This window comes from Podarcis raffonei, chromosome 2 (genome assembly GCF_027172205.1).
Source record: "Podarcis raffonei isolate rPodRaf1 chromosome 2, rPodRaf1.pri, whole genome shotgun sequence".
Taxonomy (NCBI): domain Eukaryota; kingdom Metazoa; phylum Chordata; class Lepidosauria; order Squamata; family Lacertidae; genus Podarcis; species Podarcis raffonei.
The window spans coordinates 25,369,294-25,385,458 of NC_070603.1; the positions used below are offsets into that span (position 1 = coordinate 25,369,294).

Consider the following 16,165-nt stretch of genomic DNA (forward strand, 5'->3'; position numbering starts at 1 on the left):
ACCATATCCATCGTAGACTCAGGTTGTATATACAATGGTACCTCAGGTTAAGAACTTAATTTGTTCTGGAGGTCCGTTCTTAACCTGAAACTGTTCTTAACCTGAAGCACCACTTTAGCTAATGGGGCCTCCCACTGCCGCTGCACCGCTGTTGCTCAATTTCTGTTCTCATCCTAAAGCAAAGTTCTTAACCCAAGGTACTATTTCTGGGTTAGCGAAGTCTGTAACCTGAAGCGTCTGTAACCTGAAGCGTCTGTAACCCGAGGTACCACTTTATGTGTAAATAAACTGTTATGTATTGAAGTTCTCACCCTGGCCACCAGGAGTATTGTGTACAGTGGTACCTCGGGTTACAATGTTGACAGCCGGCTGCCTATAAAAGCAGGCCGGCTGAGCTGTTCAGTTCAGTTCAGTTTCAGCTTACTATAAAGAAACACTTGGAGAAATCTCTGTGTCGTCTGCTTTGTCAACCCACTACTTAATATAAACCATATATTATAAAGGCACCACAGTCTTTGCTGTCCCTCATTCCAAGGAAAGTGAACTCTGGGTAAGATCCCGGAACCTCTGGGCTCTTGCACCACTCCACAGTTGGGAACCTCTGGGCTCTTGCACCACTCCACAGTTGGGAACCTCTGGGCTCTTGCACCACTCCACAGTTGGGATGGGTCAATATCATTGACCCAATTGGGTTGCCATTAATTCTTTTTAAAGAATCCACTTCAACATGGAATGCTATGTGCTAATTTCTCAAGGTTTCCGAGTCTGAAAATGCAATCGCATGTTCTGCCTACAGGTCTTATTCTTAGATGAACCAACTGTAGGGCTGGATCCTTACTCTCGACACCAAGTGTGGGCCCTCCTGAATGAGCGCAAAGCAAGTCGAGTGATTCTGCTCACCACTCAGTTAATGGATGAAGCTGATATTCTTGCTGGTTAGTAGAATGTCTCATGGTAAAAACAGTTTGACAAGTATAGGCATGAAGCGAGAGAGAAATAACCGAGACCATGTGACTTGGGAACTTATCCCGCACTGATCTGCACTATCCTTATTTCTGTCTGTTGGAACAAAAAGCTCTTCCGTTGCACTGCATAAAGGAGGTGATCCACATAGCACCCTAGATGATTCCTTCACATCTTTCACTATGCTGTCATTCACCAAGTTCCTGTTATTCCAGGAGTAACAGGCGTGCTGAGGACTAGCCTTGGAAATTCCAATGCCTTTGTGAAATGTCAAATTACTGTTAACCTCTTCTGCTTCACTGGCTAAGCCAGGCATCCCGTACCTGTGGCCCTCCAGATGTTTTGGCCTACAACTCCCATGACCCCTATCTAACAGGACCTTCTGGTCAGGGATTATGGGAATTGTAGTCCAAAACATCTGGAGGGCTGAAGGTTGAGGATGCCTGGGCTAAGCGTTTAATGTAGTGTTTCCCAAACTTGGGTCTCCAGCTGTTTTTGGACCACAATTCCCATCATCCTTGACCACCGGTCCTGCTAGTTAGGGATGATGTGAGTTGTAGTCCAAAAAACAGCTGGAGACCCAAGTTTGGGAAATGCTGGTTTAATGGGTTGCAGCTACTACTCTTCAATGCAGTCTTCACAGCTGTTTGAGGGTGACCAATCTTTTCTCTCATTCCATCACCTTCATTAGCTTTTGGATCCTTTCCCTGTTATCTGTTGCATCTCTTTTTGCATGACATCAACAGCCCTGCCCTAACAATTGCCATGTGATTGTAAAATAATCTGTACTGGGAGGACAGGTGAAATAGTCCCTCTGGGGGACAAGTGTTTGCATTTTCCAAGCTTGGCTCCACCTGGGTTACAAGGAGTAAATAGATCTCTTCCAGCTGAGCCTTGATCAGCAAGTTCTGCCTTAGCTGAAATGTGTTTTGCATTTCCTATCTTATTCCGGGTTCCTGATATGTAGCTTCCCTTAGATTGCACCTTGGTCTTCAGCTTCTGACTCGCTTCAGGCTGCTTTTTGTGACCTGGACAATTATGCTGACTTAACCCTACCCCAATGAAATAGATTTGCTTGCAAGACCTGCTGTGACAATTGTACAGCTTGCCTGTTTGTGTGTGCAACATACTCCTCTGATTCGTGTGCATGTAAACAAACAGGATTGTTTGAAATGAAGGGAACATTTCTGGAACTCGTTTTATTTTCTGCATCACCCTTCTGAATCTCAGCTCACTGCACATTCCCCTTCAGAAATTTCCTGCTTCTGATTTGGATATGGGGAATAATTTATTTCTGCAGAATGTGATAAGTAAAACCAGAACTTTATGTGTTTTTCCTTCCAGACCGGAAAGCATTTATCTCTCATGGCAGGCTGTCGTGTGTTGGTTCATCTTTATTCTTGAAGAAAAAATGGGGTGTTGGCTACCATTTAAGGTACTTTTGAGTTTGGCAATCTTGTACTCTCACCTATTTTGCAATCTCTGGTGGGCAATCACAGATATTTATCTATTTTATTTATAAAATTGTGCAAACTCTTCTTCTTTTTTAAAAAAATCTAAGTATGTCAAGAAATTCCTCCTTTCTGGCTCAACATCTCTTGGTCCAAGCTCAGACCAAAAAGAGGAAAGGGAGAGATCAGGCTGTAAAGATGCTGTGCTGCTGTTTCTTTCAGCAGAACTCTTATGGTTTTAGTAATGTCATAAATACTTGATTCAGATAACAGTTTTATTAAAGGAATGCAATACTTGGTAATTGGTGTCCATCTAAATCCATTCTGAATACGAACAGGATGCATGTAAATGAATTGTATGACCCCGAGAGAACAACATCCCTGGTCAAGCAATACATCCCTGCTGCCAAATTATCAGCACAACATGAAAATGAGCTGAGTTATATACTGCCCTTGGAAAATGTGGATAAATTTCCAGGTAATTATTGTCTTGAATATGTAAATGATATCATGGCTATCATCTTTGAGTGTGCTATTAATGGAGATGTTCCTCAAAATGTTACTTTGGGCTGTAAGTACAATAAAAAGGATTTGCACAAGGCCGTAATGGAGATTGGAAATGCTAATCTTGAACTAGAAGTAAGCACTTGAGTTTCTTTCTCCCTGTCATGTAGATCTGTTCTCTGACATGGACCGCCAGAAAGAACTAGGAATTGTTAATTATGGGGTTACCATGACAACTCTGGAAGATGTCTTCTTGAAGCTGGAGGGAAATGAAATGATTGATGAGAAAGGTAACATACTGTTCCAAATAACATACTTTCTAGTAGTGATTCCCTGCTACAGCAGGGAAAATATGAGTTTGGGACCATATCTGTTGTTGGCATCCAACTGTCATGGGAGCATACCCTCCAACATTTCTCCTATTTTATAATAATAATATCTATATGCCACCCATTTGACTGGGTTGCCCAAGCCACTCTGGGTGGCTTCCAATAAATATATATAAAACATAATAAAACATATATTCTTGCATTTCAGGGTGTTAGACTAGATGACCCTTGGGTCCCTTCCAACTCGTAAGATTCTGTGATTCTATAAAACGTTTAAAAACTTCCCTATACAGGGTTGCCTTCAGATGTCTTCTGAAGGTTGTATAGTTACTTATCTCCTTGGCTTGGGGGTTGCATAACTCCATACCCTCCGACATTTCTCTGATGAAAATAGGGACGTCCTAAGGAAAAGCGGGACATTCTGGGATCGAATCAGAAACCTGGACAGCTTCTGTGAATCCAGGATTGTCCCTGGAAAAGTGTTGCATTACAGCTGCCTTTCCCTGTTTTTTTTGAATCTGGGAGTGAGAGCTGGGATGGTTTATCAATGACAGGGGAAAAACATCTGCAGTAGTGGTGGCAGCAAGGAGAGCTGGGGGGAAGTAGGGGATTGACTGACCCAGCATCAGAAGAAGTCAGAACTGAGTTTGTATAAGCAAGTAGTCTCTCCTTTGGCCAATACCAAAGATCTGATTTTGTGCTTTTGAAATTTGATTACAAAGAGGGGCCAAAGGGGGCTGACGAAATGGAACAAGATCTGCTATTGCTCTCAGACACGGGAAAGGCAACCATAAGCGGATCAGAACTCTGGAGGCAACAAGTTTGCGCCATGGCAAGAATGCATTTTTTAAATCTCAAGCGCGAGAGTAAACTCTGGGGAACGCTGTAAGTGCCAAGATAATTGCTTAAAAGCCGTCGCAATCTGGGTTACTGTATATGTAGCATCGCCCCCTAGCCTCCTCCTCCACCACACTGTAACTACTAACACACACACACACACACACACACCACAATTGTGAAGCAACTACCCATCCAGTTTTGCAGCCACAATTGTACACTATTTTCACCTTCACCCCCGTTCCCATCATGGGGAGGGAGCAGAAAATGAGGGGGAGGAAGAGACATGGAAATGGGGGTGAAAGGGAAATGTGGGGGTGCAAGGGGAATGCAGTCTAGAAGACAGAAGCAGCTTCAGAAATGGGGTTGGGAAGGTGGAAATGGGGTTTAGTAGTTGCATGCGGTTGGAGGGGGCTGGTCTACAGGAGTACAGTAGTACCTCGGGTTACATACACTTCAGGTTACAGACTCTGCTAACCCAGAAATAGTACCTCGGGTTAAGAACTTTGCTTCAGGATGAGAACAGAAATCGTGCTCTGGCGGCGCAGAGGCAGTGGGAGGCCCCATTAGCTAAAGTGGTGCTTCAGGTTAAGAACAGTTTCAGGTCAAGAACGGACGTCCAGAACGAATTAAGTACTTAACCCGAGGTACCACTGTACTGAGGTGGGGGGCAGAATTGAGAGGTTAGCAATGGGGGATAGGTTGGTTTGGCCAGTGACAGAAATGGGGTTGCTGCCACTAGTAGATTCAATACCAGTTGCAATCATTCTCATTTGCTTAATTACTATCCTTTCTTTATTACAGACTGCTCCTTTTTGGAATTTTGCTGGCACCTTTAGTCATCCAGGTGCTGTTATATACTATTTGGGGGAGCCTGCATTGTGCAGAGCTACATCCTGGGCTTTATTTTGAGCCAGGAAAGGAGTCTTTCAGAGGGTCTGCTGGACTTCTGATCCTTAATAATACAGGTAAGAGTGAAGAACAGAATATTGAGATTTTCCCCGCTCCCATTAGGTTTCGACCAAGAGCCAACATGTCAATACACCATGGCCAGACTGGGAAAACCTGGGTACAAATCTCTCCTCAGCATAAAGCACAGGGATTGAACAATAATCATCTCTTAATCCAATATTGTCTCAGTGTTGTGAGCAAAAAGTGAGGGGAGGGGGAACCATGTATAACAGCCCTTTGGAAGGAAGGATAGAATATGAATGTAATAAAATGAAGTTTTCATACAATTTTAATGGACCAACAGAAAGCGAGTGAAGAATGTTTTTCCAGTGCTGTATTAGGAACTGAGGGATGTAGGTGGCGCTGTGGGTTAAACCACAGAGCCTAGGACTTGCCGATCAGAAGGTACGTCAAAGTGCAAGTAGATAAATAGGTACCACTCCGGCAGGAAGGTAAACGGCGTTTCTGTGCACTGCTCTGGTTCGCCAGGAGCAGCTAAGTCATGCTGGCCACATGACCCGGAAGCTGTACACCAGCTCCCTCGGCCTGTAAAGCGAGATGAGCGCCGCAACCCCAGAGTCAGTCACGACTGGACCTAGTGGTCAGGTATCCCTTTACCTTTTTAGCAGGAACTGAAGGCTTTTTAACTAAGAGCCCCCAGAGCCCCAACAATAGCATAGCTCTATGGATTGCCTGAGGAGTTTGGTCTACTCATAAGGAGTAGGTTCCTTACAAAGGTCTGGTGAAGAAAGGTCTTGTGCCACGATCCCGGAAGGCTCCAAATCCCCCTGCTCTGTCTCACTGCCCCATTATACATGGTGCTCCTCTATCATGTTAGCTTTGGGGAGTGCCAAGTCCTCCTCCAAAGAGGATTCCTCCAGGGCTGACTGAGATGCCAGATTGTGTAAGGTATCAGATATTTGCTTACAAAAATTTTGATTACAGCCAACCAGGAAATGGCTCTTCAAAGTTTGCTTCACTGATGGGGTCATATCATGGAGCCTGCCACTATTGGCAGTCCTAAAAGAATAAGATAATTCCAATATTACCTCAATAGTAAAAATAAAAAATTAAGAATTTTGGGTGGAATTCAAGATATAGCACTAAGGCGATTGTTCCGTCAGTGCTCATCTCCTCCTTCATGCTGTTTTAGGGGTTTTCCCCAAACTTCCCTCCCCTCAAGTCAGTTTGGGGAGGAGAGGGTGAGGGAAGCCCATTTGTGCTAGTGGGATAACACAACCCATTTTAGCAAATAAATAGGCATTAAATGTTACACAAAGATAATTCAAATTCTGTATTACACTTCATTTTGGTATTCTCCTGTTTGAGAAATTAAGATTATACCACAGTCCTCCGGTCATTCTGTGAATCCTTGTTTTCTTTTTCAGGTGCAAGCATTGACAGTTTCATCCAAGCAGTGAAGAATCAGAATGTCCTGGTAGAAGTTGTCTCTGGCAAAAATGTCAGTGACCAACTAGTGCACAATGGGGCTATAATGGTAGCCCTTGAAGACAAGGTAACTTCACTTATTTTTTGTTGCAATCAGTACCATTTTTCTAGAAAAGGAGGTGCCAGAACTCACCACGAACGCCTCCCTTGTTTTCTTAAAATGGCAATGGTGCTCACCTGAGAGGTGCCAGAACTGAGTTCTGACTGGGGGGAACCTCCCCGGGTGTAATCCTAAGTGGGATAAAACTGGGGAGCAAAGCCCCATATCGACTGTTACCATCTTGTGCCAGCTTGTGCAGGGGCAGGAAATGTCAGGGCAGACTTACTCTTTGCATTTCCATGTGGTTTCCTTTTTTAATCTTTAGCCCCATGTCGCTGGCTGGAGGGGTTTAGGATCATGTGAAACTGGCTCCCTGACAACGAAGGAGAGCTTTGACTGTCCTTGTTTCTTCATAAAAGCAATACTAAAAAATCCTGGTAACCAAATATGGTTGTACATGTTTTGAATTTGAAAGCAAGCAGCATCTTGTGGTGTTGAGCGTAGCTGTTTTGCAAGCCTGTTTTTAAATGCCTTTCCCAGTTAAAGAGAAATGCTCTTTAAGCAGAGTATAATACTGGTGCAGCATCAGGTAACAGGTAACAGCTAGCTCCATCCCAGCCAAATTAGAAGCAAGGCCACGATTCCAAAATATGGGGGCACAAAGTTCACAACTGTATGAGAGCAATGAAGCTGAAATATACTCAGAGTCCTGTAGTGATTTCATGCTCTTTATTGCAGCTTGTAAAACAGTGATTGAATTGCCCCCCAAACCCCAGGCTTTTATATACATTAATTACACAATGAGTCCCGTCTGATTGGCTGATTCTGTTTCCCTTCTGGAGCCCGATTGGTCTTTTCCTGCAGACCAATCAGTTGTTGCATTTTAGGATCCTACCAGCCTAATAGGCTGATTAACTTCCTCCTGGAGCCTGATTGGTCTTTTCCTGCAAGCCAATCAGTTGTTGCATTCTAGGATCCTACTTGCCTATTGTTCTAGGATCCAAGCTTAGTACATAACAGAAGCTGTCCCAACAAGTTCGTATACCTACCCAGCAAGCTCTTTTCCAGAAGAAGAGGTGCTGGAACTCACCATGAACGCCTCGCTCGTTATCTTATAATGGTAATGGATCCCACCTGAGAGGTGCTGGAGCTCAGTTCCTGTGAGTTCTGGCTGAAAACAACAACCCCGTTTATAGCTAAGGCACGGCACATACCTTCCTTGAAAGAATCAGCCTTGTAAGAATGTCTAGCCTACAGGTGCAGACTCCATCAAGGTGGGTGCATCTGTTCCCACTGGTGAAGGCATCTTCTGACCCTGGGAGACAATGGCAGACCTGCCTCCTCTTGTGAATCCTCTTCAGCCTCACCCCAGGCTGTGGCTCTGAGCTCTCCACAGCCTCTGGCAACATTCTGTCCTCGACAGGAAGGGAAACAGCAACAGAGACTCCAGTACCAGCATTACCATCTTTCTTCAGACAAGACTTTGCTCTGCTGTCTCAGGCTCCTGTCCCCACTCTTCCCCATCTGCTGCCCAAGGTCCACACTTGAAGGCACTTAGTGATGTAGGACACCTTCATTACAAATAACACATAAAGCAGGCTTATGAATTTCTGTTTTCATTACAGGCTGTTATTTTCTCAGCATTCATTCACTGACTCACTTGAATTTCTAACTTGTATTTCATTTCTTGTCTCGGTTCAGAAATACAGATTCACACTCATATGCCACATGGAAGTGACCAATTGCTTTCCGGTGCTTGTCAACATCATCAGCAATGCACGCCTGCGAATGTTAAATTCCGCTGCCCATATTCGAATCTGGAGTCACATGTTTCTATTTGTAAGTCTTTCAACTGGATTATAAGAATTGTTACAGTAGTGTGAAGAGGCAGGCTAGTTTTAGTGGTGAATAAGTGTGAAAACACACACACACACACACACACACACACACACACGACTCTCTTTAATAGATTTACATTCATCTTTAATATTGATAGGCTTCCAAGCCAAGGTATTTCTAATTTCATCCATTTTTCAGAACTTATATGATTTTTAAAAATCATGCGTTCAGTTTCCCATCATTTTATTAGATGGTGTTATATATATTCCAAGGTATTTGATAGAAACGTTTGTCCACTTAATATTCATTTGTTTTGATATTTTAGTTTTAATTTCTTCTAGTACAGTATATTAATACTCATAATATCTGTACCACCTGAGTCGATTTTATACTCAGAGACTCTGCTGTAGTCTCTGAATTCAGTTGATTCTTGTGAGTTTATAATAGTTAACAGTACTACATCATCAACCTAAAGACAACTTTTAAATAAGCAATGATCAACTTTATTCCTATAATTAAATATCATTCTTAAGCCTACCAAGTGCAGAGAATAATAGCAGCTGTTCTAATCATATATACTGTCACACAGTGTTTATAAACTTTATCTTTCTGATTTGTTTCCCAGCGGTTTAGTAGCAAACAGCTATGGATCTTTTTCTGTAACATGTGCATGTTTGGGGTATTTATATACCCTACCTTTCCAGCACATTTTGCGATGATGAGCGGTCGTTACTACAAGGTAAAGTAATTAAACATGCATGAAACTTATTCCCTTGCAATGAATGCAGTCTTTTGATTTCCCCCACTCCAGTTGACATCAAATTCAGTAGATTATCTATCAATTTTGGATCTGCATATAGTTTACTGTCCAAGCACCCACAGCACCCTTGGCATTGCAGTATAATTGTGTCTTATGTGGGAGTTTAGTTCCAAGGGTCACCCGTATAGGCAAAACGCATGAACTCAAACCCTTGGAACCAAACTTTTATGTGATCTTGTGGGAGCATCCCAGACTGGTGAGAGGAGATAGCCTTGCTCAGAAAGCAAGCCAGAGAGCTTAAAAGCTCTATGTGCACCAGGAAAATCCAGTGTGAAAATAGTTTCTAAGCTCTCTCCCTCACTTCCCAAGCAAAGCCCTTTCCACACATCAGCATTTAACGTCAATCAGCCAGTGTTCAACTGCATATGGTTGAAATCGCGCAAGTTAAATGTGCGTAAGACAGAATCATATCTTTGGGGCCTATCACCCCTACATTCTTGTTTTTATGATAACTTATTTGAGTTGGATATAGCTCTTGTATTTATGTTCAAACCTTGGGAGATCGCAATGGGGAGCTAACGATTCTATTGATTCCAATGTGCCACAATGGAAGAAATAAAAACTTTCAGTTTTATGCTAGCTCTTATATCCCAGTCCAGATCTCCCTTTGAATGTTTTATTATTTGTTTTTGAAATGTAGAGACTGCCCTATTAAAAAAAGTTTTAAAAAACAAGTAAGCTGAAACAGTGATAAAAAAGAGCAATACAATATACATTTCGGAATTGAGAAAAAATGAGCACACCGAAAAAGGGGGGGCGGATAAAACTGCTATACAGTGGTACCTCAGGTTAAAGGCGCTTCAGGTTACAGATGCTTCAGGTTACAGACTCTGCTAACTCAGAAATAGTACCTCAGGTTAAGAACTTTGCTTCAGGATGAGAAGAGAAATCGTGTTCTGGCGGCGCGGCGGCAGCAGCAGGCCCCATTAGCTAAAGTGGTACCTCAGGTTAAGAACAGTTTCAGGTTAAGAATGGACCTCCAGAACGAATTAAGTTCTTAACCCGAGGTACCACTGTAGTAAGGTTTTTAAATTCTGAAAGGGCATTAAAAGATGTTTCAGGTGCGCCTTCTTCTGGGGGTCATTCCACAACTGTGATGCCACTACAGTGGACGCTCGGGTTGCGAACGTGATCCATGCGGGATGCACGTTCGCAATCCACGTCTGCGCATGTGTGGGTTGCTATTTGGTGCTTCTGTGCATGCCAAAGCATGATTTAGTGCTTTTGCGCATGCTCGGCCGCTGAAACCCGGAATTAACCCATTCCGGTACTTCCGGATTTTGGTGGTCCGCAACCCGAAAAAAACGCAACCTGAAGTGGCTGTAACCCCAGGTATGACGCTCCTAAAAATGCACTTTCACTCTAGGCCCCCTGCTGCATCTCACCTAGTGGGGGCAGCTGTAGAAGGGCCTCCTGCAATGATCTGCAGGTCCAGGTAGGTAAGTGTGGCAAGAGGTGATCAGTTCAGTATTCTTGCAGTCAGTGCAAAGATTTCCCACTTCATTCAAGTGGAGAGAGCAGGTATTTATGTGAAGTATTGATACACCATTCCCTCTGTCTGACATCCAAGGGCATACTAAGTTGCCAGCTCCCATAGTTCCTTCCCTATCTCACCTAGGAATGGGACACTTTTCTCAGACTTCTCCTTCTTTAGTCTTTGGTTGCTCGTTTCCTCCCCTCACCCTCTTGTTTCCGCAGAACACTCCTATTCAGAACTTCATTGTTTTTGCTCACATTTCAGCTGATACCCCTATTAATTCATGACAACTTACTAGGAGACCAGTGGTCACCTCAGCAGTGTATTCAATGCTACTTCCTCAATCCTGGCCAAAGTGGTACAGAGAGGAGGTTTCTCCCAAACCTGAGCCCACCCTTGATTTTCTAACTGCCTCCCTAAATCCTTAAGTTGCCATCTCTTTCTCCATTAACGTTTTGTAAATTGCAGAGCCCAAACCCTTTAGAATGGTCCCCTGGTGGTAAAAGTAAAGGGTAAAGGGACCCCTGACCATTAGGTCCAGTCGTGGCCGACTCTGGGGTTGCGGCACTCATCTCGCTTTATTGGCCGAGGGAGCCAGCGTACAGCTTCCAGGTCATGTGGCAAGGGCAGCGCACGGAAACGCCGTTTAACTTCCCGCTGGAGCGGTACCTATTTATCTACTTGCACTTTGACATGCTTTCGAACTGCTAGGTTGGCAGGAGCAGGGACCGAGCAACGGGAGCTCACCCCATCACGGGGATTCGAACCGCCAACCTTCTGATCAGCAAGTCCTAGGCTCTGTGGTTTAACACAAAGTTTATTAGTTCTATTTATTAAATTTGCTAGTCGCTTTTTAACCAAAGCCATTCAAAGAGTCTTACAGTAAATAAACAAACACATACCTTAAATCTGTCATAAAAGGAAGGAAAGAAAAATCTAAATGGCTACTCTACTTTAAAAAAGTTGAAATAAAACACACACACCCCACACACAAGGAGGCAATTTAAAACCCAATAAATGTTTCTACCTGGTGCCTGAAGTTAAGTAACAATGGCACCAGGTGAGCCTCTCGGGGGAGAGCATTCCAAAAGTGGGGAACCACCACTCCCATCTTATCCCCTGTGGAGGGGGCATAAAAGAAAGGGGGGGACTAAGTAATTGATGAAAAATATTATGTATCTTAGGGATGTGGGTGGCGCTGTGCATTAAACCACAGAGCCTAGGACTTGCCGATCAGAAGGTCAGCTGTTCAAATCCCCGTGACGGGGTGAGCTCCTGTTGTTCAGTCCCGGCTTCTGCTAACCTAGCAGTTCGAAAGCACATCAAAGTGCAAGTAGATAAATAGGTACCGCTCTGGTGGGAAGGTAAACAGAGTTTCCGTGCGCTGCTCTGGCTCACCAGAAGTGGCTTAGTCATGCTGGCCACATGACCCGGAAGCTGTATGCCAGCTCCCTCGGCCAATAAAGCGAGATGAGTGCTGCAACCCCAGAGTCAGTTACGACTGGACCTAATGGTCAGGGGTCCCTTTACCCTTCCCTTTATTATGTATCTTGCCACAAATCATATACTGAAGGGCATAATTATCTCTTGCAATTTTCTTTGCTAGATAAAAACTCGTTCTCAGTTGCGGGTCTCAGGACTCTTTCCTTCTGCGTTTTGGTGTGGATTAGCTCTGGTGGACGTCCCTTTGCATTTTATTCTCCTGCTGCTGCTGCTTTGGCCGTGGTTCAGGCTATTAGACATTGTGGAACCTCATGGCCGTACTACCGCAATTTTATGTTTGGTGAGTATAATTACTTACATTACTTTTTAAAAGTAGTCTTTAAATGACCTTTAATGTTTACAATGCTTACAAACTAATGTTTACAAATGTTACAAACATTGAACCATTTCCACTGAATAATAAACTTTGGCTGCAATCCTCAATAGTTTACAAGGGAGTAAACTCACCTGAACATAATGGGCCTTCTGTATAGTTTGGTCATATGAAATGAGTTCCCAGAAAACCTGTGTTTTCAGACACCAGTCTTAACAATAAATATTAACCTTCTTCTTAACAGGTGTCATTTCTGTTTGGCTACAGCACGTCAATGGTCTTATTCTTATATGTAATTGCCTTCGTGTTTCGCAACAAATGGCATGCTAGCAGTTTTTGGTCATTCGTCTTAATCTTGGTAAGTTTTATGACCAGACCACTGACTGATCATTTATTTCCTTATATTCTTAATCTTACAATACCTCTAATTGTTTATAATTTTCCATTAAAGTAGACAAATCAGTGGATGCTTCAAATATAATAATGTGAAATAATGTAAGACTGAATGACACGTTGAACAGAAAAGAGCATGAGCAGTGATCCTTTAAGTGTGCATACTTAAGCGGTATTCTAAATCAGGTCTCCAGCTGTTGTTGGACTACAACTGCCCTCACCCCTCACCACTGCTCCTGCTTGCTAAGGATGATGGGAGTTGCAGTCCAACTACAGCTGGAGATTCAGGTTTGGGAAACCCTGTTCTAAATACTTCCTTCAAACTGTCTGCATTTGAGCCAAGTTATTCCATACTTGGGACTGTGAGGACCCTTCTTCAGGAGCTGCCCAAAGAGATCTGTACCTGTCTTATAGGTAAAGGTAAAGGTAAAGGGACCCCTGACCATTAGGTCCAGTCGTGACCGGCTCTGGGGTTGCGGTGCTCATCTCGTTTTACTGGCCGAGGGAGCCGGTGTACAGCTTCCGGGTCATGTGGCCAGCATGACTAAGCCGCTTCTGGCGAACCAGGGAAGCACACAGAAACACCTTTACCTTCCCGCCGGAGCAGTACCTATTTATCTACTTGCACTTAGATGTGCTTTCGAACTGCGAGGTTGGCAGGAGCAGGGACCGAGCAACGGGAACTCACCCCGTTGCAGGGATTCGAACCACTGACCTTCTGACCACAGAGCCACCCGCGTCCCTTATACCTGTCTTATACTCTGCCACAAAAAACTTTTCTTCTTGCCACTAGAATAGGATACTATCATTTTGCCCCTTCCTCAATAATGCCTGTGAAGCCAGTGGCTGTGAGGTAAGGTGAGGCATCTGCCTCAGGTAGCAGGATCCATTGGGGCAACAGACCCCAATGTAGATCTTATTCAGGGCCAGCTCACCCGTGAGGCAAGCTAAGGCAACCGCCTCAGGTGTTGGAATCCACAGTGGCAGCAGTTCCCGGTATCAAACTTTCTTTCCCCACATTCCCAATATAGATCTTCCCCCACCCCTTCTTCTCTGGCAGGGAGGGGAAGCCACTTTGGGGTCCACCTCAGATGCCAATATGTCTTGGGCTAGCCCTGGGGTATAGATTGCATTCTATGGGTATCGGGTGAATTCCACCTTCCACCCCAGCAATTCGCATCTTCCAGTGGGGTGGGAGGTAGGATTCACCCACTACCCACAGAGTGGTAACTCTCAACTTATGCACATTATTTTCTGAGCATTTGGTTTTATGCACTTGGCAAATAAAAAAATAATAACAAAAGTTGAAAGGGGACAGAAAGCGGGGCAGGTATCCAAGAAGAAAGACGTTGGCAATCCCACCCAGCATTGAACTCATTCTATTTTGACATACGTGATTTTGGCCTCACACTCTGTCCTCAGAACATAACCCCCACGTAAGTTGAGAGATGTAGTTACACACACTTGGTTGTGTTTCGTTTGGGGTGTAAAGGAGTTAAGCCTCAGTATGGAAAACAAAAGGGGAAGAAGCTGTTTAATCTGTTCAAAAGCTTAATATACTTTTTTCTTGTTTCATTTCAGGTGAACGTGCTTGCTTTGATTAATGGAATCTTAGCAGTCCACTATGTGCATTATCTACTAATAATAATTCTTCCCCTGTTTACAGCAACAGAATTTATGTTTACTTTCACGACGGTAAGCAAAAGTTCAGCCTATTCCTGGTATCTTGAACTTGCCCCTTAGGGCACCAAAGAGCCCTTGGTACCTTTGTCACGTACCAAGACCCACCTGCCCCTTCCAATTTTATTTTCATTTTTAAATGATGTTTTTGGGTTGGGAGGCTTCCTGTTTTTATGTGGTGTTGTCTGTGCATTTTGTCTGTGCTTTTGCAGGGTGGGGGGAGTTCCAAACATGACCAATTTTTCGACCTATGAAATCGGCATTATTTGGTGTCCAGTTTCTGAATTTATCACACAATTCAAAAAGGTTTGGGTCTGCTAGGCTATCGCTTTGCAACTGCGCTCTTGGGTTAAGGAAACAGTAGCTCATCATGGGCCACCAGATTCATAATAGTACATCTGTAATCTGTCTGTAATCCCAGAAATACACAGCTGTTGTTACTTGTCAAGGGATTTCAGGTATTGAGGCTGCTCCCTGACTGTGTTCCACCATCACAGTGCAGGTTCTGATGCGCGGCAGTGTTGTGTTGAAATTGGCAGACAGACCAGAAGATACCATGGTTCATGGTATCAAAAGCTGCACGGAGGTCAAGAAGATTCAAGAGGAGATTCTGCTTCCCCTGCACTTAACAAAAATACAGTGGTACCTCAGGTTAAGAACTTAATTCATTCTGGAGGTCCATTCTTAACGTGAAACTGTTCTTAGCCTGAGGTACCACTTTAGCTAATAGTGCCTCCTGCTGCTGCTGGGCCGCCAGAGCACGATTTCTGTTCTCATCCTGAAGCAAAGTTCTTAACCCGAGGTACTATTTATGGGTTAGCGGAGTCTGTAACCTGAAGCGTCTGTAACCTGAATCGTCTGTAACCCAAGGTACCACTGTAATCAACCCGGGTGACCAAGTGTCAGGCTTCGGGGAAGTGGCTTCCTCCTTCTCTTTGGCCCGTGGATAAGCAGAACGAAGCAAAAATAGACTCTTACCATTTAAAGAGATTTTAATGATCACAGAGAAAGAATAAAGAGTCCATTCTCAGAATAAAGGTGCTCCCAATTAAGGTTTACACCCACTCCCCCCCGAGCCACCTCCTCTTTTGGAACCGGATCTCGCAACCACTGTGCCATCTGTGCAGCTACCTTATCTAATCTCCTTGACCGTGGGCTGATCAGCTGGACACTTTCCAGCGAACCAGGGCCTGTTAACTCTCTCTCTCCCGGTTCTTCTTATCCTAGTTGTTCACCACCCAGTTCTTCCCAATTTTTGTCTTCTGAACTATGTCCCTCTGTGAACCACTATTCCAAATCTATACTGTCCCACTGCAGGAGCGGGGGAGGGGGAGGCTCCCACCATTCCTCATCTGTGCAGCCCTCCTCAGCACGGTCCCTAACACCAAGGCAGTTTCAGTCCCAAAATCTGGGCTGAAACTGGATTGGAATGGGTCTAGATAATTGGTTTCACCTAAGAATGCCTGAAGCAGCCTTGCCACCACCCTCCCAACCACATGGCCAAAAAGAGGGATAATGGTGACAGGGACATAGTTATCAACACTTCCGGGTCCAGGGAGTCCTCTTGAGGAGAGGTCATACTGCTGCCTTCTTCGAGGATGGTGGCACCACCTTCT

At 44.1% G+C, this 16,165-nt stretch overlaps 1 protein-coding gene across 3 annotated transcripts in view; it reads left to right on the forward strand.

Moving 5' to 3' along the window:
- Positions 1-16,165, forward strand: part of LOC128407263 (ABC-type organic anion transporter ABCA8-like) — a 55,587-nt gene that overhangs the window by 20,507 nt on the left and 18,915 nt on the right. For all 3 annotated transcript variants that reach the window (XM_053375414.1, XM_053375412.1, XM_053375411.1), the window contains exons 13-24: positions 797-935; positions 2,308-2,398; positions 2,753-2,892; positions 3,089-3,208; positions 3,970-4,132; positions 4,889-5,052; positions 6,424-6,551; positions 8,226-8,363; positions 8,989-9,102; positions 12,267-12,443; positions 12,721-12,834; positions 14,451-14,564. In XM_053375414.1, the coding sequence (XP_053231389.1) occupies positions 797-935; positions 2,308-2,398; positions 2,753-2,892; positions 3,089-3,208; positions 3,970-4,132; positions 4,889-5,052; positions 6,424-6,551; positions 8,226-8,363; positions 8,989-9,102; positions 12,267-12,443; positions 12,721-12,834; positions 14,451-14,564 (1,602 nt within the window). The remainder of the gene's footprint in view (positions 1-796; positions 936-2,307; positions 2,399-2,752; positions 2,893-3,088; positions 3,209-3,969; positions 4,133-4,888; positions 5,053-6,423; positions 6,552-8,225; positions 8,364-8,988; positions 9,103-12,266; positions 12,444-12,720; positions 12,835-14,450; positions 14,565-16,165) is intronic.